This window comes from Sander lucioperca, chromosome 3 (assembly GCF_008315115.2).
Source record: "Sander lucioperca isolate FBNREF2018 chromosome 3, SLUC_FBN_1.2, whole genome shotgun sequence".
NCBI classification, from domain to species: domain Eukaryota; kingdom Metazoa; phylum Chordata; class Actinopteri; order Perciformes; family Percidae; genus Sander; species Sander lucioperca.
The window spans coordinates 36,833,392-36,858,391 of record NC_050175.1 but is presented as its reverse complement, the minus strand read 5'-3'; the positions used below and the strand labels follow the sequence as shown (position 1 = coordinate 36,858,391).

General features: G+C 42.4%; 2 protein-coding genes across 2 annotated transcripts in view; one reads left to right on the top strand and one right to left on the bottom strand.

Moving 5' to 3' along the window:
* The window catches only part of drd4b (dopamine receptor D4b), a 46,369-nt gene that overhangs the window by 12,880 nt on the left and 8,489 nt on the right, over positions 1–25,000 (bottom strand). Inside the window, exon 3 of the mRNA XM_031323688.2 lies at positions 17,080–17,675. Coding sequence (XP_031179548.1) covers positions 17,080–17,675 — 596 coding nt within the window. The remainder of the gene's footprint in view (positions 1–17,079; positions 17,676–25,000) is intronic.
* On the top strand, positions 5,347–10,571 carry LOC116067304 (E3 ubiquitin/ISG15 ligase TRIM25-like). Its single transcript, XM_031323721.2, has 2 exons — positions 5,347–5,415; positions 10,239–10,571. Exons 1-2 carry the CDS (start codon positions 5,388–5,390, stop codon positions 10,562–10,564), a joined length of 354 nt encoding a protein of 117 aa, XP_031179581.1. The 5' UTR covers positions 5,347–5,387; the 3' UTR covers positions 10,565–10,571.

The following is a 25,000-nucleotide window of genomic DNA, read 5'->3' as shown; positions in this document are numbered from 1 at the left end:
TTGTGCGTTTCGCCGCCGAAACAGGAAGTGGGTGTAACTCGAGTGTACATTGTCCGATTGGCTCGAAACTTTTCAGGATTCGTAAGAGTCCAACCCTGAGGACAAATAAAGGCCGATATTTACTTAAAGTCATAGCGCCCCCTAGTGGCAACAGGAAGTAGGCCTAAAAGTCAAGGTGCTATACTTTAACGAACTTGGTCTCTATCATCCCAACACCTTAAAGATGAAAAGTTATTAAAAGAAAAACTTTTCGTCTGATGGTGTGGGCGTGGCGTGGCGGCCATTTTGAGTGTTGAGCGATGAACAAATAAATTGTTGTAACTTGAGTGTACGTTGTCGTATCTGCCCGAAAATTCTCAAGATTGACAAGGGTCCAGGCCTGAGGACACCTACAGGCCATATTTGACTTTTGGTCATAGCGCCCCCCACTGGCAACAGGAAATGCGCCTTATATGACAAACATCATCCGATTTACATGAAACTTAGAATGTGTGGTCTACATGTGATAATGAGCCGGCCCCTATAATATAACCACGCCCACTTACTCAGGCCACGCCCCCTTTCATAACATTTGTACCATTTAAGGTAGAGTCTTGTGTGAGGTGTCATTGAACTCAGCAGAGAGTTGCTTCTTCATTGGTGATGGTTTGGCCCGCCCCCTATGCTTAAACCACGCCCCCTTTCATAAAATTTGAACGATTTAAGGTTGACCATTGTGTGAGGTATCAGTGAACTCAGCAGAGAGTTCCTTCTTCATTGGTGATGGTTTGGCCCGCCCCCTATGTTCAAGCCACGCCCCCTTTCATAGCATTTACACCGTTTAAGGTATACCCTTGTGTGAGGTATCATTGAACTCAGCAGAGTTCCTTATTCAATGGTGATTGTTTGGCCCGCCCCTCTGTGCTTAGCCACACCCCCTTTCATACATGGTGACCCGTTTATGGTAGAGTCTTATGTGAGGTATCATTGAACTCAGCAGAGAGTTGCTTCTTCATTGGTGATGGTTTGGCCAGCCCCCTATGCTTAAGCCACGCCCCCTTTCATAACATTTGAACCGTTTAAGGTAGACCCTTGTGTGAGGTATCATTGAACTCAGCAGAGACTTCCTTATTCATTGGTGATGGTTTGGCCAGCCCCCTATGCTTAAGTAACGCCCCTTTTCATAAATGGTGACCCGTTTAAGGTAGTCTTATGTGAGATATCAGTGAACTCAGAAGAGACTTTCTTCTTTATTGGTGATGGTTTGGCCTGCCCCCTATGTTTAATCCACGCCCCTTTCATAACATTTTAAATGTTTAAGGTGGACCCTTGTGTGAGGTATCAATGAACTCAGCAGAGTCAATTTTTAATTGGTTAAGGTTTGCCCCGACCCCTATGCTTTGGCCATGCCCCCTGTCACAACTAATGAACTGTATGATGTAGAGTCTTGTGTGAGGTATCGTTGAACTCAGCAGGGAGTTCCCTTTTCATTGGTGATGATTTGCAGTGTCTGAGTGCCGCGCAAACGCACGGTCGCAAGGAGCGGTGTCCGCCGGTAACCCCGACGCGCGCAGAGGCGCGAGGGCCCGTCCATCGCTGCTTGCAGCTTTAATATTGTTTATATTCTTTTTATCCTTCTTATATTTGTATGTGTGACATGCTCCAACAACACCATGACAAATTCCTCGTATGTGCAACGTACTTGGCAATAAAGCCCTTTCTGATTCTGACCCTTTGCACGTGATGTCACGCTCCACTCGCGTGAATTATGAACGCCATGACAGACGGCGGAAGAGCTATGCTGTAGATGGACGGCAAGCTAAACTCGTACGTTTTCGTTCGTGTTCTCACATTCACAATGTGCAGAGTAATCCTCACCAACACAAGCATGTGTATGTATTGCCTTTCTGTTTCAAATGGAAATGAGTGATAAATAAAATGATCCTCAACCAGCTAGCTGCCGTGCTAACCAGCTAACAGGTCCAACCCGATGATGACCCACATAACTAGCTAACATCGGTTATTCACTGACCTAGCTACATATCCAAAAAAGAAAGCCGTTCCATTGATCATTTAACTTAACACACATACAAAAAATATCGGTTAAATTAAAGATGACATGGCACGGAAACTAGCTTCAAAAACGAGATAAATGCGGGTCTGCGGAGCTCCTACCCTGGCTAGCTGACGAGCTAGCTGCAGCTAGCTTTGGACGGCTCGCTAGCTGCTGCCCATCGCGTCGTAATATCCACCGGTCAAATCTAAACATAGGCTACACAGCGAATATAATCACAGATAAGAAGATGGCTAGATGTTACAATTATCTGTGGTTACTACTGATCATAGACAATCCGTGATTTACTGCATGGATTAACGTGTGATAGATAATTAATGACTGCACTTCCAAGAGCTGGGATGTGTTCAGGCATCCATTAGCTAGGAAGTTGCATTGGCACACCCAGTGAACAACGGTATGGGTAGCCACGACCGACCATGTCCTCTAAAAACATGGGCTACGTGTTATATAAATCTTTACTTAAAGGAGAATTACGGTCAATTTTTACGTTAGTCTTGATCGCTATGCTATGCGAGTACTTTGGATAGAAAAAACCTCAACCCGAATCAGTGCAGATAACATGGAGAAGCTGCAGCTACGTACTACAAGCGTCCACTGAGCCTTTGTGCCTCTTAACAGACACAAAATGCAATTAATATGTCTGTGCCACATGAACAGGGCCCTTACGTGTCAACAAGATGCGTTTTCAACTCAGACATTGTTTAAATTCACCTACCCTGGTCCCTCTGTCTCGATCCTGCTGGTAGCTAGCTTGTCCTGCTAGCTGATAGCCGTTAGCTGCTAGCTGCCGTCCGGTGAGTGCCGTCCAGCTACTACCACACTACTGTTTTTTTTAGGGGGGAATAAACTTCAAGACGTGACATGACCTGTCCTCTGGAGGACATAGCCACACCACCACCGCTCCGCGGATTATTATTGGGATGATTATCACAGAAGCCAGTCTGAATACACTCACCGGACGGCAGCTAGCAGGGCAAGCTAGCTACCAGCAGGATCGAGACAGGGACCAGGGTAGGTGAATTTAAACAATGTCTGAGTTGAAAACGCATCTTGTTGACACGTAAGGGCCCTGTTCATGTGGCACAGACATATTAATTGCATTTTGTGTCTGTTAAGGGGCACAAAGGCACTCTAAAACTTGCCCTGACCACTGCCGTTTTAGCTCAGTGGACGCTTGTAGTACGTAGCTGTAGCTGCAGCTTCTCCGTGTTACCTGCACTGAATCGGGTCGGGGTTTTTTCTATCGAAAGTACTCGCGTAGCTATAGCGATCAAGATTAACGTAAAAATTGCCCGTAATTCTCCTTTAAGTAAAGAATAGATGTTAATACAAAATAAACCCTAGATTGATGTCTTATCTTTGCCATTATGAGGTACCTCCCTCCACCGTTAGCGTAGCATCACGTACCTCTAACCCAGCCAGCTACAAAGAACTGGTTAGCATCCAGACGTTTAAAAGCTTTTAGATCAGCACCAGTGTTTGGAGATCCCCCGTTTACCACATAGTGGTCCAGATCATGTGGACTGAAGTCGGGCAGACTCTGTGATTTAATGAGGTTCGTGAAAATGGAGGGAGAACGAATTAAGGGTTGGTATCCAATCCTGCTATCTCCAACTTCTCCAAATACTGCTCTTTGTGAGCACCTACCAGATGCCCTACCTCGACCGATAACGGCACGACAACTTGTTGTTCAATTGAAGAAGCCATATAAAGCCACAAATACAGTTTATTTAGTGTTATGTATTTCAAACTGATTGAAACTATGAAACTTTCTGCTCGTCCACTACTGTTTAGCCTGTGCTTCCGCCGTCCGTCATGGCGCCGTCACGTGGTCGTGTGACGTGTTTGCAAAGGGTCAATAGCAGAAGCTCGCTACTATTACTTTACTACGGTAAACGTTTCCATGGTTACTGCGAGTCGTACCAATCAGAGACATCGCACACTCTAATCAGCTAATTAATCCAAAACACCTGCAAAGGGTTCCTGAGCCTTTAAATGGTCTCTCAGTCTGGTTCAGTAGAATTCACCATCATGCGAGATGCTCCTCGGATATTCAGCTTCACTCAATGACCTGCACAGTAACACACCTAATATAATCTAAGTATTTCAAAAGGCCAAACACACATACAGATGTCTATCCAGTAAAATGGATGGTTTAGCTGAAGCTAACACCACTTGAGCTTTCACGTTACAATATAAAAGGTGTTGACCGTTGACTTAGCTAGCACCCAAACAGTTAATTTACATGTCTACGAGCATGTTAGCAAACTACACCAAGAGACAAATACCAAGGAATATTGATAGAAAGCAGGGGAAACTAGTACTTTCATACTTTTTAGCATTGGCTAATTAGCAACCTGCCTGCCATTAGATGTTAGTTTCCGAGCTACTTAGCAGCTAGCCCCAGAAGCAAGGCTTTCACCAGAGCAGTCTTGCGTTATTTCCAAACCACTCTTTTCGTTTCAAAATCGGAAATCAAATTAACAAAAAAGTACACCGGCCCAATTACAGTTCACTGTTGTTGCATGAAATGTCGTTTGTGTTTAGCCTACATCAGTTTCTATCATCTAATGTGAAACAAGAGGCTATATCAGCTTCGCTACCAGGCTGCCTTGGTCCGTTCCAGTGTATTGGGAGTGACGTAGGCAAAAAAATGTCTGACTTGGATGTGGCGGGGCTTGATGTCAAGCCCCGCCTTCCCGCAGGCTGCAGCGAGAGGCTCCTCAAAATGTCACGTACCCCCTACAGTCCTCCAGAATACCCCTAGGGGGACACGTACCCCCATTTGAGAAACGCGGTCGGTGTTGGAGTAATACGGCTTGGGAGTGTTGTGTGTGTGTGTGTTTAGTATTTTCTGTATTATTGTCTATAAATGAGATGATTCCCTGGTTATCTCTTTAATAAATGAATTAAAAGAAGAGGTTTGGTCTCAGTCTCTCAGTCAGTCTGCATGCATTTGACAGATTTATAGAATAATATTTAGGCGCAATTATGAAGTGAGAATAACTTATAATGTGGGTTTAAGTTCACAGAGCAGTTCATTCATAATATCATTAGGGGAGATGCACCGTTGAGTTATTGGTGTGCGTATGTTTGTGTGTCTGTGTGTGTGTGTGTGTGTGTGTTTGTGTGTCTTTGATTTTATAATTCTGGTTTTAGTTAGACTACTTTGAACTGCATCTCTGTGGTTTGGGTTTAGCTTCCGTTGCTAGGCAACAGCCTGGCCACACGTTTCGAATGTTTGTTTACAACTGTGAAAAGGTCTGTTGTGCCATTTGGAAAATGCTTTATCTTCTACACACACTGGATACACACTCGCTTTGGACTCACCATGGGAATACAACTTGGACGTTTAAGTGGTAAGTAACGTTCCAGCTGATCATATTTACACTTCCAACAACAGGATGGACACTAAACTTCAGCTCTACTCAGGCAGCAAGTTAGACTCTTCCTTTCATGTGAAATTGGTAACAAGAGATGACTGTTTGTCCCAGTGGTGTAGTCTAATGTATTGTAGTGGGTATACTGTACTGTATATTGGCCATAATCTGCATTTAGAGGAGGGGGGGCCATATCATAGTGGGGGGTCAGGGTGTCCTCCCCCAGGGAAGTTTTGAGCATCAACGACTTAATTTCCTGTATTCTGATACACTTTTATTCACCAATTACAGGGGAAGTACCTTTATTTAGCCTATGTGAAGAAGAAAAATACAGATGACAATTCAAAATATATCAAAAATATAATGGAAAGTATGTTGTTGCGTGTCATTGGGCATTTTTAAGTGGGTATATGGAAATCCTGGAGCTTCCTTAGTGGGTATCAGGGGCATCAGACTGGGGGGGGGGGGAGGGGACTGAGTACCCAGGGCCCTCATGTGAGGAGGGCCCAAAAAGATGCTAGAATGAATAGCTGTGGAGGGGCCTTTCTACAGGGCCCAGAATTTGGTGCTACGCCCCTGGTGGGTATACTGCGTATACCTGCGTATCACATAGACTACACCACTGGTTTGTCCACAGTAGCCCACTTTTTTAATCAGTTGTCAGGATTTTAGTTAGGCTACTTGGAACTGCATCTCTGTGGTTTGGGTTTAGCTTCCATTGCTAGGCAACAGCCTGGCCACTTGTTTAGAATGTTTGTTTACAACTGTGAAAAGGTCTGTTACTGTTCATAGCAGGACACTTACCTTACCTTATTATATCTAAAAGGTCTGTTACTGTTCATAGCAGGACACTTACCTTACCTTATTATATCTAAAAGGTCTGTTACTGTTCATAGCAGGACACTTACCTTACCTTATTGTATTTAAAAGGTCTGTTACTGTTCATAGCAGGACACTTACCTTATTGTATATAAAGACATCATCAGTATTTCATCACATCAAAGATCTCATTAGTGGATAGTTCCCTAAGCATGATGGGATGTTGAAAACTAATCTTACAACAAGGCACCATTTGGTGCTTCATCTACATTTGTGCTGTTAGTCTACATAACAATGTTTATTTGCCAAAGAGAACAGTCTTCTCAGTGTTCAATTAACAGTGTTGTTTTTATAAAAAGAGTCCATTTACAAAAAGGTGAGTGAGAGGGGGGGGGCTATTTACTGATCGCTTCCTACATCCTGCTTCCTCTGGCTGTTTCACAATAAAAGCTTTCCACTAGATAACCAGTGGGAGGCTTTTAATGTGAAGCCGCAGAAGGAAATGAAATGTGTCTGTTATGAAGTAAGCAGAGCTTTGTTAGCAGTGCTGTTCTTTAATTAAAATTAGTCTACAATAGTAGTCAAACTAAATGTATTGAGCCTCTGCGACCATTTTAAATGTATTTATTTGTTACATTTTGGTTTTTTTGTTGGTTAGATTTGCTTAGTTAAGGCATGAGAAGCGAGATTAGTTAGGGTTAGAAAACCAGAACAAGCCAATCAGAGGCAGAGTAGGGCGGGACATTCTCATGCTATCTTAGAAAATGCTAATTCGCTCCACCCATTGCGCAGTAAATTGCTGTCAGCGGCTCCGTTAGTTTGTTTATATACAAACATAATATATCAATCACGTTCCCATATGTTAGGCAAGCTACTTGGAAAGTTTACTGACCTAACCTACTTGTTAATTATCAACCGTTGGTATAGTCTGTGCGGTATGTCCGACGGCTGTTCCACCGACACCGATTCAACATGTTGAATTGGCGTCGGTGGCCATCGGCTGAACAGCCAATTCATCTGATTGGCTGGTCAGCTTGGAAACAAGAATGAGGAAAACAAACAAACGACTGTGACACGCACACCCAAGGCTCCTTTCATTTTTCATCTCATCTGATCAATCCGATATACACAGAAGTGTCAAAACTGGTCAAAAATTACGTTTGAATGTTCCTTCTAAAAACACACAGGCTCAAACTATTAGAATAAGTATTTTTGCCCATTATGTCCATAAGATATAACATAAAACGAGATATACGTAATTATTTGTTGCCAGGTGAGTGACATTTTAGTTTCGCTAATTTTCGGTAACAGGTGTATGATGAAGCCATGTTGGGTGGGTTAAATTAGCAAGCTAACGTTAGCCAACGAGCCAGCAGCTGGCTGTTCGGTCGCTCCACTCCAACCCCGCTCCGCTCCAACTGTAGGGAGACTTCTTTGCCGAGAGAACGGATGACAGCCCGGGAGAGGCACAGTCCAGTTAGCCATCTCCTGGTACCGCTGTCTTCCCGGCGGGGAGTGAAGCAGAGAAACCGTAGGCTCTGTTTGGTTCTGACGCTGCTAGAGAAAACGCTGTATGTTGTGGGTATCATGGCAAAGGTATCCGGTTTCCCTTGTTGAATGATGAATAGATTACCGCTGCCTGCTGGTATGGGGTCGTCGGCTGTAGTCTGTGTGGTGTGTTCCAGTGCTAAATTTTGGCCAAGACAAAGGCAACGAGGGCCAACGAGAGACGACGCCACGGGAGGCCATCATCTGCAGTAGTCGGAGGCTGTCGGCTTGGTGTGTCAGGGCCTTTAGTGATGTCAAGCCTTTAATGACAGTCATCACAGTGAACACGAACTCAAAAACACAGTAACAAAATACAGCTGGGTTTAAGAAACGTAACAGCCACCTCCCTGATGGTTAGAACTAAACAAGCTCTAAAATGGCAATTACCAACAACAAAAAGCAACATCAGGGTTTTGGGACATGAAACGGAATAGGGCTGGGCAATATATTGATATTATATCAATATCGTGATATGAGACTAGATATCGTCTTAGATTTTGGATATCGTAATATTGTGATATGACACAAGTGTTGTCTTTTACTGGTTTTAAAGGCTGCATTACAGTAAAGTGATGTCATTTTCTGAACTTACCAAACTGTTCTAGCTGTTCTATTTGTTGGGTACTCGTAGGGGTACAGATCCAATCATTGGCATATTATCAAAGATGCTTATCAATATTAATAAAGTTATGAATATGGTTATTAATAACTTTATCAAATCAACAAACAATCAAAACGGGGCACCACCCTGAAACTTCAGGGGCCAATATTGAACTGTGGAATAGTCTCATTTGTCAGTGGAAGGGTGAAATCCGAGCACTGACCTGTGTTTAACCAGCAATTAATACAATAATACACAAATAATCACAAACAACTGCTAATTAAAGTATAGTAGAATTTATTAACTTCAAAATTTAGCAAAATATTGCTAGGCTAGGCCCAAGATTAGCCGTTAGCTCCTTCAGGCTACCGTGTGGTTGACACAAAGGGACACCCTGAGGAGCGCAGTTGTTAAGCAGTGTGCGTTCTGTAGCTAGCTACGTGACTAGCTGTTGGCCAGCTGTTCACCTTAGCACGTGTATGTAACTAGCTATGTGTTCATATATGTGTGTGTGAGAGAAAGGTTAGAGAAGTAGGAAAGAAAGATATATATATATATATACTTGGATCTAACAGTACCTAAAACTCCTCAGCAGTGGGAGAAGCAGAAAGTAGCATTTACAGCCTGAACAAGCTAGCTACATATTCAACACAACATATCAACAATGCACCGTGATCAGAGTACATTCACAGAATAGATTTGACTCAGCGGTCACAATCCTAGATTAGTACATTACACGCGCAGCAGTAGCAGCACTGTATTAATCAGATCACATTAATGGTAACACAAAGTAGCAGCAATAGCAAATTACTCATTAATAAAACACACCATTTACCTCTGCCCAGACGTAAGCCTTCTTATTGTGTGTTCAGTCCGTTTGTCCGTAGGTTTCCACGAAAGAAATGGGGGTCCGTGTCTGCTCGTCAGCAAATCAGAGGAAGCTCTCCTTCCAAAAAGAGCAGAAGGAAGGGAGCTAGAGTCGACTTGAGAAGAAAAGCGTTGTTTCCTTCTCCTGCAGATATGAAAACACTGGCGAGTGGTTTCAGAGGATCCACGGTGCTCCCAGCACCGAAATTAAATCCACTTTGTTTCAAAAATGGAAGTTTTAGCACAAACTTGTCGTGCTGACCTGTCGTCAACTGGAGTTGAGGTGGAAAGCATTTGTTTCTGTGTGTCATGCTGTAGTGACCAAAGTCACAGGGCAAAAGACGAGAAGTGGGGGTATATGTGAGGTTTTATAGCTCAGGCCACCAGACCTGGCTCCATGCTGGTTTTAGGGTACCTCTAAACCAAATGGAGAATCAAAGTGAAGCTGAAGGTGTCGAACCTTATCTGCAGACCCCTCCCTGACGCCATTTTACTCTTCCTATCTCCTTTTCTTCATTTAGGAGTTTGGAGCAAGGGATGTGGACTCTACCGTAGGCCAAGATCCTTTGTCTGAAAGACCACATGGTCTCTGGATCTTTTGTCTTTGAGTCACATGTTGGCTGAAAACCCCTTTGCTTGAAAAAGATAATGTTTAACCTCCTCGACGGTCCCAACATATTATTTGCCTTTTCCCCGCTTAGAAATTATGTCCACATTACTGATGATATCGCCGAAATATCGATATTGAGGTATTCGGTCAAGAATATCGTGATATCTGATTTTCTCCCTATCGCCCAGACTTAAGACGGAACACTTAAACTACTCAATAGGCATGATGGGAAATGTTGGCTGTTGCTATAATAAGTTATGCTTAATAGGACAGTTAAGGCATGTTTCTTTTTCAACAAATAACTAAAACTGTATTTTGAATAAAATGTTTTTGTTCTCTCCCACCCTACATGTGTAGATATGGCTTCTGCAAACTACCTACAATCTGAAGATCAGTTTCTGTGCTCCATCTGTCTGGATGTGTTCACTGATCCTGTGACTACATCATGTGGACACAACTTCTGCAAAAACTGCATCGCTAAACAGTGGAATAACAATGACCGGTACCGGTGTCCCCTGTGTAAGGAGGGTTTTACCACAAGACCTGATTTGAGGGTCAACACTTTGTTCTCTGAGATGGTCGCTCAGTTCAGACAGTCAGCTCAACAGAAAGCCAGCAGCAGCAGCAGCTCAGTGCAACAAGTGTCCAAACCAGGAGAAGTTCCCTGTGACGTCTGCACTTGAACCAAACTGAAGGCCCTGAAGTCCTGCCTGGTGTGTCTGGTCTCCTACTGTGAGACTCACCTGGAGCCTCATCTGATAGCTTCACGTCTGAAAAGACATCAGCTGATTGACCCTGTGGAGAACCTGGAAGACAGGATGTGTACGGAGCACGATAAACCTCTGGAGCTGTTCTGTAAGACTGACCAGACATGTGTCTGCATGCTCTGCTCTGTTTTAGATCACAAGATGCATGATGTTGTTCCTCTGAAAGAAGGATATGAAGGAAAGAAGACAGGGGCTGAAATTCAGCAGATGATCCAGAAGAGACAACTGAAGATTCAGGAGATCAAACACTCAATCGACCTCAGTAATGATATCCGAGAGATAGCAGAAAGTGTTAAGGTCTTCACCTCTCTGAAGGAGTCTGATGAGCTCATCAACGAGATCAAAGAGCAGCATAAAACAGAAAAACAGGCCGAAGCTTTAATCAAAGAGCTGGAACAGGAAATCTCTGAGCTGATGAAGAGGAGCACTGAGGTGGAGCAGGTGTTACGCTCTGAAGACCACCTCCATCTTCTCCAGAGTCCATACAACACTCTTCACAAGTAAAATAAATGACCAGTTCACTACTTTCTTTGAATTTGGGTGTTTTATTTAATTTTAGTGGTGACTGGTCATTAGGGGCAGGTGGGGCACAGCCTCTTGTCAACAGAAAGAAATACAAACAAATGTTGTTATTGTTAATTAATTCAAGATTATTATCATATATAATTTATTATATTCGATGAATAGGACACATTAACACACACACACACACACACACACACACACACACACACACACACACACGCCGGCCCTGCTATTCTCTCCAAAAGGTCGACCCACACACCAACCCACAGGTATAAACTTCAGGTCCCTGACGTCGGCTACGGAGAAAGCTCTGCGTGGAGCCTCCACACAACCAGAACTCAGACTTTACACACTGACACAAGTGGTGATGTAGGATTAGTGCTACCAGCAGTGTTGTCAGATAAAGATGGAGTTTTCACAGACAAAAACACACAAAAAAACACCCAAATTTCTTGACCAGACCAATCTAGCAACATTTCTGCAGCCTGTCGATTCGTGTCCAAGAAGCTGAACCATCTCAAATAAATACATTCTTTCATTTTGGGTCAGAATTTGATGTAAAAAGATGTATTTTTTCTGCATAAAAGTAAATAAACATATTTCCAAATACAGTAAACCTGTTTTATAAGCTGACCATCAACATCCAAGCAAGGTTATTATAGTTTCACGTTTCCAATTAGTCTTAAAAAAGCCATAACAGAAGAAAGACAATAAAAGTTTTATTTTTGATTTTAGTTTTGACTATTCAATGTCATTTATTTAGTGTGTATGTCTGTTGATGTTCTTGTGTTTCTTTCCCCTCGTGTTGTCTTCCAGACAGACATGAAAAACACAGAGTTTTAGGAGCTTTTTTTATGTTTTGTTTACTTTTATCGAAATTTGAATCTCTTTTTCTGACGTTTTGTTGCTTTCTTTCAACGTTTTTGTCCCTTTTTCAATATTCTGGGCGAGTTTCTGTCACTTTTTCTGAAATTTTTGACATTTTCTAATGGTGTTTTTAACGTTTTTTTATCGTTCATGTTTTTTTTTTTTTTTTTTTTACATTTTCGGCGCTTATTTCGACGTCCCATATATTCTGATTATAAAAAAAACTTTGAAAACGGGTCAAATTTGACCAGAGGACAACATGACGGTTAACATATACTTTTATAGGCCTATATCTTATTATTATTATTATTATTATTATTATTATTATTATTATTATTATTTGTGATGGTTATGGACACTTCTGTTGCCAGGGGTCCGTTTCAGAAAGCAGGTTTAGTGAAAACTCTGAATTTGTTAACCCTGAGATGAGGGAAACTCTGGGTTTTCTGTTTCAGAAAGAGAGGTAACTTAACCTCAGAGTCAGTTACTATGGTTACTGAGTCTGTGAACCTAACCTGGTCGGGAGCAGGTTTTCTTCAAGAAACCCCGAGTTTTCATTCAGTCTGTATCAGGCGCATTTCAATGCAGTTTGTTATCTGCATGAATAAAAAAACGTATTGGTTTATGTTAGGCAGATTATAAAACGTTTTGTTCTCAAACATGTCATGTCCTTTTGTCGACTATCCCATCGTTGAAAAAGCTGTATTACTTCACAGAGAGTTTACGTCGGGAGATGATATCGAGTCCCGACTAAATGTATTTTCATTTCCACATAACAGATTTGAGAGGTATTTTTTTTAACAGTCCATCCGTCCTCATATCACCAACATCCACCATCGTGGACATGCTTTAACATCCCAGCAGATTCTTTGTGTCGCATTACGTTTTTTGCAAATGGCAGTTTTCTTTATTGGTGATGCGGATCATACTGTAATAGTAAAGCCACTATATGCAGAGCCGTCAGAAAAGTGTGACTCGCTCTGAAAAGTTTTTTAAATGTTTTTTGTAGTGTTCCCTGGACACAAACCAGTGAGAGCCATTAAAAAGAAATAAATGATTATAAATTATATTTCTGTTAATGATCATGGTGCTGCAGCCTCAGAATGGGATAGAGTAGTAGGCAATACAATTCCAGTTTTCACCAGTAATATTAATTAATAATATTAAATTAATGCATTGTCAATACTTATGCATTGACTCGAGCAGCAATTTTCTCCCACAACAATTCTCTCTCTGTTGCAGCAGCAGCCGCTGTCTTGCTTTTTTAACGAAATACATGTTCAAACTCGCTGCATGTGCGCATGAGTATTTCCGCCGACCCGTTTGTTTGTGGTTGTTACCATGGTGAATCGTAGTATCATGGCTCCATTCATACTGCCTTTTTATTGTGGTGGTGCACACGCGTGAACATACTCGGAGTTGATTGAACCAACTCATATCCGCTGTTCTGGAACCGAAAACTCAGTTTTCCCTCTCAGGGTAAATCAACTCAGACATCAGGGTTAGACTCAGAGTTTGTTAAACCTCCTTCCTGAAACGGACCCCTGTTGTTCTTTTGTATGTTTCCTGTTTTTGTATATTTATTCTATATTTTTCTGTTCCCGGTCTTGTAAATTTATCCTGTGTTGTGTATTCTGGACTGTGTATATTTCGTTGTGTATATTTCTGTTTCCTTATTTCCCGGTTCATTGTGTGTTTCTGTTTACCCTGTTTTGACTGTGTTCTGTGTATTGTGTATTTCTGTTTCCTGTTTTATTTTGATAGTCTGGTTTTCTGTCTTGTCATGTCCAGTTTTACTTCCTGTGTTTTCCCGCCTTTGTTGATTACCCTGTCTCTCTAATGTGTCTCACCTGCTGTGTCACCTGCCCCTCGTTACCTCATTACCCAGTGGATTTAGCCCTTGTGTTTCCCTTGTCTCTTGTCACATCCTTTTGTATCCGTTTGCGTCTGTTTGTGTCCGTGTCCTGCCAGTAGTGTGTGTTTTCTATCCTGTTCAGCGTGTTAGAGCCTGGTGCCTTAGTTAAGTATTCTTCCCTGCGTTATTTTGGGAGTTGTTCCCTGTGAGTTTTTCCAGTCTCTGTGCTGCTGTTTTTTGTTCCCAATAAATCCTCGTGTTCAGACCTTCTGCCTGCCTGCCCTCTTCCTGCGTTTGGGTCCACTATCCCCCGCTCATCACAACAATTATTAGGGCCCGAGCGCCGACAGCGGCGAATTGAAACTGAAGGAATTATTATTTTCCCGGCAAATTAATTGGCTTTTTGAGGGGCTTAACATATTCAAAAACTCACCAAATTTGGCGGTCGCATCAAGTCTGGTGAAAATTTACGTATTTTAAGGGTTTCGGGAATAGGCGCGCAAAAATGGCTCGCTAGCGCCCCCTACAATGTTAAAAGAATTGAGCCCCTGCAGTGCATTTAACGTAGACTCACGAAACTTGGTACACATATGTATCATGTCAAGATGTACAAAAAACGTGATTGAAGCCATACCTTAAGCCCAACAGGAAGTCCGCCATTTTGATTTCAAAGTTCGAAATTAGTGCGATTTTGGCCATTTCCACATGTCGTACTTTAACGAACTCCTCCTAGAGATTTCATCCGATCAACTTCAAATTCGGTCTGTGCCATCTTAAGACATTAAAGATGAAAAGTTGTTAAAAGAAAAACTTTTCGTCATAGGGCATGGCCGTGGCGGGGCGGCCATTTTGTGTGTTTCGCCGCCGAAACAGGAAGTGGTGTAACTCAAGTGTACATTGTCCGATTGGCTCGAAACTTTTCAGGATTCATAAGAGTCCAACCCTGAGGACAAATAAAGGCCGATATTTACTTAAAGTCATAGCGCCCCCTAGTGGCAACAGGAAGTAGGCCTAAAAGTCAAGGTGCTATACTTTAACGAACTCCTCCTAGAGATTTCATCCGATGTACTTCAAACTTGGTCTCTATCATCCCAACACCTTAAAGATGAAAAGTTATTAAAAGAAAAACTTTTCGTCTGATGGTGTGGGCGTGGCGTGGCGGCCATTTTGAGTGTTGAGCGATGAACAAATAAATTGTTGTAACTTGAGTGTACGTTGTCGTATCTGCCCGAAAATTCTCACGATTGACAAGGGTCCAGGCCTGAGGACACCTACAGGCCATATTTGACTTTTGGTCATAGCGCCCCCCGCTGGCAACAGGAAATGCGCCTTATATGACAAACATCATCCGATTTACATGAAACTTAGAATGTGTGGTCTACATGTGATAATGAGCCGGCCCCTATAATATAACCACGCCCACTTACTCAGGCCACGCCCCCTTTCATAACATTTGTACCGTTTAAGGTAGAGTCTTGTGTGAGGTGTCATTGAACTCAGCAGAGAGTTCCTTCTTCATTGGTGATGGTTTGGCCCGCCCCCTATGCTTAAGCCACGCCCCCTTTCATGAATGCTGATCCATCTAAGGTAGAGTCTTGTGTGAGGTGTCATTGAACTCAGCAGAGAGTTGCTTCTTCATTGGTGATGTTTGGCCCACCCCCTATGCTTAAGCCACGCCCTCTTTCACAGCTAATAAACTGTATGGCGTAGAGTCTTGTGTGAGGTGTCATTGAACTCAGCAGAGAGTTGCTTCTTTATTGGTGATGGTTTGGCCCGCCCCCTATGCTTAAGCCACGCCCCCTTTCATAACATTTGAACGATTTAAGGTTGACCATTGTGTGAGGTATCAATGAAATCAGCAGAGAGTTCCTTCTTCATTGGTGATGGTTAGGCCCGCCCCCTACGGTTAAGCCACGCCCCCTTTCATAACATTTGAACGATTTAAGGTTGACCATTGTGTGAGGTATCAATGAAATCAGCAGAGAGTTGCTTCTTCATTGGTGATGGTTTGGCCCGCCCCCTATGCTTAAGCCACGCCCCCTTTCATAACATTTGAACGATTTAAGGTTGACCATTGTGTGAGGTATCAATGAACTCAGCAGAGAGTTCCTTCTTCATTGGTGATGTTTTGCCACGCCCCCTTTCATAACATTTGAACTGATTAAGGTAGACCCTTGTGTGAGGTATCATTGAACTCAGCAGAGACTTCCTTTTTAATTGGTGATGGGTTGACCCGGCCCCTATAATTTAGCCACGCCCCTTTTTATAACTGGTGACCCATTTAAGGAAGAGTCTTGTGTGAGGTGTCATTGAACTCAGCAGAGAGTTGCTTCTTCATTGGTGATGGTTTGGCCCGCCCCCTATGCTTAAGCCACGCCCCCTTTCATAACATTTGAACCATCTAAGGTAGAGTCTTGTGTGAGGTATCATTGAACGCAGCAGGGAGTTCCCTTTTCATTGGTGACGATTTGCGGTGTCTGAGTGCCGCGCAAATGCACGGTCGCAAGGAGCGGCGACCGCCGGTGACCCCGATGCGCGCAGAGGAGCGAGGGCCCGTCCATCGCTGCTTGCAGCTTTAATTGTATTTAGAGGTTGTATCAGAATAGGTTTACATGGTTTAATTTTCAAAAAACACCATATTGTTGTTGCACATTGCTGCAGCTCCTCTTTTCACCCTGTGTGTTGAGCTCTCTGTTTTAGCTACAGAGTGAGACCTCTCACTTCTGTTCCATCTTTGTTGGGAGACGCACATGCTCAGTAGCTAGGTAAGGACTACTAGCCAGTCAGAAGCAGAGTATGAGGGCGTGCCCTGACAGTAGCTAGGTAAGGACTACTAGCCAGTCAGAAGCAGAGTATGAGGGCGTGTCCTGACAGTACCTAGGTAAGGACTACTAGCCAGTCAGAAGCAGAGTATGAGGACGTGCCCTGACAATACCTAGGTAAGGACTACTAGCCAGTCAGAAGCACTCTTTATTAAAAAACAGATGGGTCTCAAACCCATTAACGATTCTCAATCAATTATCAAAATTGTTGGCGATTAATTTAATACGTGACAACTAACTAACTAATCGATTATATTTTGCAGCTCTAATTTGTAGTTCAGTGTTATGGTTCTTTAACTGTATTTAGATTGAGTTATCAAAGCTGTCTCTGATTGGTGGAGAGGGAGAACATGAACACTCACCTACTACGACAGGCAGCACCCTCATAGCTTTCCTCTCCCTGCTGTTGATCTTGGCTCTCTTCTTCATGCGCAGCTTTTGGCTGTACGTCACCGTGGGGACCGAGTTCTCTCTGTACTGCCGGGGATAAGGAATCTCCTGCTGCATGTAGTCATCCGTATCGTCCAGCCGAGACTGGGCCAAGTCCCTCTCGATGATCCTGGGCAGAGGCATGGGCAGAGGCCCGGGGATGGTGCCTGCCAGCGGGGGGAAGGCGGTGGCGACGGTGGCGTGCTGCAGCTTCCTGCAGGCCTCGATGCTGCTGCGCAGTTTGACCTTACGAGTTACCTCCCAGTGCCGCAGCCCGCGGAAAACCCCGAAGTAGAGCAGGACCATGATGGGGCAGGGGATGAAGAAGGAGCAAACCGAGGAATAAACCACATAGTTGTTGTCCTCCAGTTTGCACTCACTGGGGTCGCGGTTAGGCACGTTGTTGATGCCAAAGATGACGGGCGAGGCCACAGCGAGGGCCAGCAGCCAGGTGGCCGACAGCAGGACCAGCTGACGTTGGTCCACATGTTTACGGTTGTAGTTTAGAGGGATGGACACGGCAATGAACCTGCAAAACAAAAGGAAGAAGGGTTAAAACTCTAAAGAACATGTTAGGGGTGTTAAAGATGTCACAGCCTATCCGTGACTCAGGTCTTACCCTACAGTCACATTAGCTACAAGAGACAGCGACAAAGCGACAGGCTGCCATTCATTTTCAATGGGGGTGGCCGTTTGCCCGCGACAAGCGACGAGCTTGCTGCTGCAGACAAGAAGTCTATTTTATGCAAATGCTGAGCGATGCGACAAAGCGACAGCCAATCGGAGTGAATGCAGCGTGAGGGCTGCGTGACGGTCTATGTCAGTGGCTCGAGTCGAAGAAAATAATTCAAGATGGCGGAAAACGCTTCAGGACATCGTATTTATGTATATATCTGATATGGTTGGCATTTTATCTCATATATTTTGTTACTTTTATCGAGAAATAAATACTTTTAAATCCAAAAACATCGTTCTTGTGACTTGACCTCTGAAGTGACTTGTAAGACGTGGTTGAAGGTAGCACCGGAGAATTTCTGTTTACTGTTGCCAAGCAACCAGGAGTAGGCTAGGCACGCCCAGGAGCATCCACAAGCGAGTGCATGTTGCTCTCTTTTGTAGCTAATGTGACTGTAGGGTTAGTGTTTCCTTTTTCGGTGTGTGTGTGTGTGTGTGTGTGTGTGTGGGCAGGCATGGTTTTCTCCAGGGCACTTGGCTCTCCAGCGCAGCTGCAAGCAATCTCCTAATCAAGCCCCGACACAAGATCCAGGCAGCCAGCATCAGTTTGCTTCAGTCACTCACGTGGTAACATACTCTTGGCCCAAACTCCTAGAAGTTCTCGTAAAACTTTTGTTGTTGTGGATATCCCTGTGTTAACACCTTTTTTTTGGTCTCTCTGTGCACAGTCGTTTGGAGTCGACGTCACCTACGCTACCTGCTAATCCACCAGCCTGTACTTCATGCCCGCCTCGCCTACCTCCACTCCTCCGACCATTGGACTACCACCTTCCCTTTTTGCAAGATTTTCTGTACAGTTGAGCATTGAGCATTCATTACAACCCTTTTGCTACCCAAAACCTTCTAGTTGGCGTCCGCTCTTGAGTCCAGACCTAGCAGACTTAACAAAAGAGCCCCTATTATGCTCCTTTTCAGCATCATATTTGTACTCTTGGGGTCTACTAGAATAGGCTTACATGCTTTGATGTTCAAAAAACATTATGTTTCTCATACTGCCCATTGGTGCAGCGCCTCTGCCAGAAACACTCTGTCTGAGCTCTTGGCCCCGCCTTCCTGAAAAGCCCAGTCTGCTCTGATTGGTCAGCTAGCCCTCTCTGTTGTGATTGGTCAACCAAATTCAAACAAGCCACTGGACGGGCTGTGCTTGCTCAGGCAGCACCTATGGGCAGCACATATGAAAAACTGGGCTGGCTTTCTCAATTAATGACATCATTAATTGAGGATTTTCAAACAGGAAAGTTTGGCAGTTAAGAAAAAGTGCTGTCTGTGGGAGAGAAAGCTCCATTTGGAGTGAAATGTGTTTTTTTGTACTTTATACATCTATTACACACACAAAAAAAACTATATAACACACTAAAAGACAGGAAAAATCCAAAAAAGCATAACAGGGTCTCTTTAATGATAAACTGTTAATAAACTGTGACAGTCAGAAATTGAAACGATTAATACTCATCAGTTAAACAGTAACAAACAATATTAGAAAACAAAATTCAAGTTATTATAAAAAACCTTTTTGCATGATAAAAGAAAAATAGGCTATACAATCAATTTTTTAACTGCTATTTAACTTGCTAGTGTTAACTTTGCACCAGCAAGTTGCGTTTTAAGCTCTTTTGTTTCTGCTCGTGACAAATGCCACTGTATTGATGAGGACTGGCGGGTTACATCGGCCGTCCGACACACAGAGTATGCCAGGCAGACACACAGCTGACTACCTCGCAGACAGGTGCGGTGGAGACAGGCTCGGACTACATGCCGCGGACGGCTGTGGACTTGCAAGCGATTCCAGGAAAGTAGCTGCATGTTTCCACGACAACGCACAGAACATCGTGGCTGCACGACTGCTACAAGTCTGCAGCCGTCCACAGACGCTGAACGCTGTATGTCCGAGCCTTCCGGACGGATGAACTGGACCCCGTTTCCTACTCAAAAAGCGATAATACAAAATTTAATTTTAGACATTTATTTACTATTTTATTCATATATTACGCTACTTTTGTGAACCCAAGACTTTTGTAAACTCATTTTAAGCACCAAAACAGTTATGTTTTCACAAGAGATTTGAGAAATATTTCCACTTTAGGGCCAAATTATCTCTTTATACATTGCTCTGGAACAATTTTGTGCTGTAGTGCGTAGTTTCTGTCAACCCCATGAGGAATTCTAAGTAATGACAACAAAACTGTTGGCGCGTCCACATGATACAACCCCCCCCCCCCCCCCCCTCCTTCACACAGTTGCTAGTAGCCAAGGAGACACGGAGGATTAAAAAAACATGATGGACTCTTCAGAAGAGATAATTATCTTCTCTCGAGTTTCTGCGCAGGAAAGTCACCGGACGCCACAATCTTCTGAACATAGTCATACTGAGAAATCCAGAGAGAGTTGTGTGGAGCTGATAGTCTTAATTAGCTTTGTAGCAACTCATTTTGCAATGGATTGAATGTAACGGACGTTCATTAATATCAAAAAGTTACGCACTAAAGCTTTAAAAGGAGAATTCAAGAAGAAATGACATTAGACTTCAGAGGGTTAATGATCAGTTAACGAGGGTCGGCTATCGGTCAGAAAAAACCCTCTTAATTAGCATCCCTAGAACATGCCTATTAATACCTAATCAATCTTTCCTACTCATTCTTTCAATTACTTAGTATTTGTCAGATATTAGTAATTATTTTAAAAGTCACTCCAAAGCTTTATTTAGTTTTTAGGTAAATGTATATTACATGATTCCTTCAATTTCTTATCTGTATTTTAAAAGGTTACTTTTTAAATTATTCAGTAATTTAAGTTCCAGATGCTAAAAAAAAGTCCAAACAAAAAACTGTCAAAAGGAGATGGAGATGAGATGTTCTCTCCTACCTATCCACTCATAATATTCCTAATTTATCGAAGTAGTTGAAGAAACGGGAATGAAAAAGGTACATAAAGGCATCGCTCTGCTGCTCCAGACAGAAAGTCAGCGGGCGTTGTTGTACAGGTTTTTCATGTGGGAAATGTAAATTGTCCATTTGTCATGGAGAGATCTTCTGAAGCTCCCATCTGCTTTGTTTTTCAGTAACACTTAGTTTTATTGTATATATATTTATACTTTCTGTTCTGTTATATAATTATTCTAAATCTACTGCTGCACGCATATGAAAGCGTCAGTAGCACTGAGCATCAACTGTCTGGTCAGATTTGTTATCCTATTTATTCTTTGATCATTATCATCATTTGCAGTTCTACAATGTGTTTCATTTAGGCGAGGCAAATTATTTATAAAGCACATTTAAAAACAAAACAATCATTACAACCATACAGTCATTAAAGAGAATGGACAATGAAAACAAGCTAAAATATGTATTAAAAGATAATACAAATTAGAAAAAAATATATTTAGGCCAAGTTCCTTTACAACTGAGTGTTTAGACAACATTAAAACTTACATTTATTGATTTTTTTTGGCCACGGAGGCAGCGTAACAAGCTGTAAACACAACGTTGACATATAATAGACTTAGACGTGACGCAACTTTAGCGTTGATTTGGAGTCACGACTCGTGTTTCTGTCAACCTGACTGAGTCTATGTCCACTCGTTTACTCTTTGTAAAATCTGGTTGGTTTTCTACCAACTCCTGAGGGAAATATCTGCTCCTTAGCTGCTAAATGCTCCACTATGTTCCCCAGCTAACACTGCACAATCTTATCATCATTCTTTTTCATGTCATTGTTTTTTTGTATACATAATATTTTTTAGAAAATCCAAACCATTCTGCTGTTAAATCTTCACCCACTTGCTTTGTATGGGATAAACTGTCACACTAGTCAACATTTGTTATGCATGTCTTACTCAGCTTTTGTTAGCACTAAAGAACCCCCCCAACTGCTCGGGGCGCCTTTCCGTGGGCAGTCCCCTCATTCTCACTCTGACATCTCAACCCGTTCTCACTCCCAACTCGTAAAATACGGACCCTTGGTCAGTGTCTCTCAGCGTCAGATACAACGAAAAAAAGCCCCCTTCAGCGTGTGTACGGGACGCACCGGGCAGAGCAGCAGCTCGACAACGGTAGCATGCAGTATGCAAGAGCGAAATGCCGTGTTTTGGATGGGTCAAACATAGGACTTTCACCTCGGAGACCGGGGTGCATGTCCCGTTCTTGTCCCGTGAGTCACTGAAAACGTACATTTTATAGCCCCACCCACAATCTTTTCCTAAACCTAACTGTCCCGTTCTCGTGCCACATGTCAGTCAGTACGTCCCTACCCAGAGCGTCAAAAGTGACGTCAAGAGTCCCGACGCTAAAGGAGACTTTTACACACACATGCCCAGGATCTACTGGGCATGTGTGTGTATTTCAGGCCTGTGTGTGTTGTGTGCTGGGGCGTCATTTCCACTGGGGACAGGGTTAGGGTTACTTTTACCACTTTTTAAAATCCCCACCCCACACTTTCAAATTAATTTGATATTATTTTATTGTATAGGCAATTGGTCTGCTATTTTAAACAATATAGAATTTAAGATTTTTTTTCTTATACATACTGTAGTTTAGTACTATTCTTTTTGTAAGAATCTATCCTTATGATCAATAATCGAAAACGGAGGGGGACCCCCTGGACCCCCTGTTTTGTGCCCCCCCACACTTCTAAAAGCAAAGTTACACCCTTGGTTGTGTGTTAAGTGTAACAACAGAGTGTGATCCCCTGCAGGATTAATAAAGCCTGTTGTCTTCTTCTTCTTAATTGGGAGCAATCCTGAAACACATTCAGGACCGAAGCAGCACTCCAGTGGTTTAAAAAAGAAAAGAGCAAAAAAAAAAAAAATCACTTCCACCACTTCACACCTCAATCGTTTTGGTGTATTTTAATTTGGCTTCTCACACCTTCATCAAAGCGCTGATGAACCGAAAATCAGTGCAGGAGACTCACACTTGTCTCCTCTTCACGGCACTAAAGTGCAGTCAACAATAGAATATTCAGCACTCAGTATCGGTTGTCTGATTCAGTTATGGATACAATTTGAGTCTTGTTCTTTAACTTCCAGACAAATATGAATCCTCGCCCTACCACCACTGGGTTCATTTCCCCCTTCCTCCATTGGGTCACACAGTGAAAACTAGAGGTGGGAAACGTCGATACAGCACAGTATTGCGATATTTTCTGTGGCAATACTGTATCGATACACGGACGCCAAGCATCACTCTTTTTTTATATACACTGCACATAAGAATTTAACTTATAATAAAAGTATGATAGAATAATAAAATCAATTGCTTCTTCAGTTAATTAAAAGTGCCCTGCCACATAAAACCGTTTTTACTTGTATTTTTTGAAATATGTTGGGGAGCCCTCTAGCTCACCCAGTAAGAGCGTTCGCCCCATGTTGGCTGAGAGAGGTTCGAATCCAACCTGCTGCCCTTTGCTGCGTGTCATCCCCCCATCTCTCTCCCCCTTTCATGTCTATCCACTGTCTCTACACAATAAGGGAAAAGCCCCAAAAAAATAATCTTAAAAAAAAAAAAAATATTATATATTATATATATATATATATATATTAGGACTGTCAGCATCAGTGTTTGGAATAATATAAAATCGTATAGAATAGTAACGACGTTATTTTTTCAGTAACGGGGTAATCTAACTAATTGCTTTTCCCGTCGTTACAACGCCGTTAACGTTACTGGACGTTAAATGCGGTGCGTTACTATGCATTGTTTGAATAAACTGTGTAATCCGAACGCACCCCTGGCTCACAGCTAGTGAGGAGGTGGGTTAATAACGAGGTAAGCCATTATGATTAGCTAAGGCAGAGTCATGTTGCTGCTCAAAAAAGTCCAAATTCTTTGACATATAGCAACTTTTTTTTTTTTAACAGTAAAGCAAATAGTTACTTTCCCTGGTAACGAGTTTCTTTTATCAGAGTAATTCAGTTACTAACTCAGTTACTTTTTGGAACAAGTAGTGAGTAACTATAACTAATTACTTTTTTAAAGTAACGTTCCCAACACTGGTCAGCATTAATGCATTAATCGCGATATGATTAAGGGTCGAGCATAATGCATTCATTTTTTTTTTTAAATCGTATTAATCGCATGCCGCCATTTATTAATTTATTTTCACTTCACTCGGCTTTGCGTCGTGCCTAACAGGCTACTATTTTGCCGTACTTCCTCGTAAGTAAGTAAGTAAGTCATTTATTTGATATAGCACCTTTCACAGACAGTCACAAAGTGCTTCACACACACACACAAAAAAACAAAAACACATCCTGCTGCTGCAGGAATAGCAACGCCGATTTCGGTGCCTCATTCTGGTGCCACTGATATGTCTGCTCTTCTCTCTGATGCTCTGAAACAGACGTTACAGGCATCACTAGATTAAATATATAATAAACAAATACAAATCTTAAAATCAAGTTCATAAAGTCACTTTCTTTGCATTCATTTGATTCCCAATCAAGATACACTGGTAAGAATGGCTTTCCATTGTTAATATGTACTTAAAAACAGTTCTGAAATGCAAAATAATAGAATTTTAATCATGTGATAAAACGTGATTAATCGCGATTACCTATAGAAATTCAACGATTAATCGCGATTAAGAAAATGTAATATATATATATATATATATATATATATATATATATATATATATATATATATATATATTAGGTCCATATGTGTTTGTGTTATGTGGTGAATGTGAAAATGAACTGCTACCTCCTCTGTCAGCTCTAGCCACTGAAAAGAAATAAGCGGAGAAATCAGGCTAATTACAAAAGCTGGTCAGTCTGACATCATGTTGCCTGAGCTCATTACTAGTCATGAGCTCACCTAGCTGCGCTGGGTAAAGGATGCTGATAGCCAGGCTCTCATTGGCTAGCTGTTAGCCAATCAGAGTCAAGCAGCTTAGCTCGTTGAATATTAATGAGAACTGGCACAAATCGAGCTGAGTCTTCCTGCAGGCTTTCTATACCACGCTAGAATGGCTGGAAACAAGGTAACCAAGGCATTTTTTAAAACAGATGTTGAAAAAGTTTTCCTTTGGGGACATAATTTGAAGTTGGAAATAAGGTAATAAATTGCAATATATTGCAGAATATTACCCTGGAAATCCAGAGTTCTTGCAAGAGCAAAATTT

Bases quoted from the DNA above. Each gene is read 5' to 3' on its own strand.
- LOC116067304 (XM_031323721.2), top strand. From the start codon at position 5,388: ATGGGAATACAACTTGGACGTTTAAGTG. The intron at 5,416-10,238 runs GTAAGTAACGTT...CTACATGTGTAG, and splicing joins ACAACTTGGACGTTTAAGTG to ATATGGCTTCTGCAAACTAC.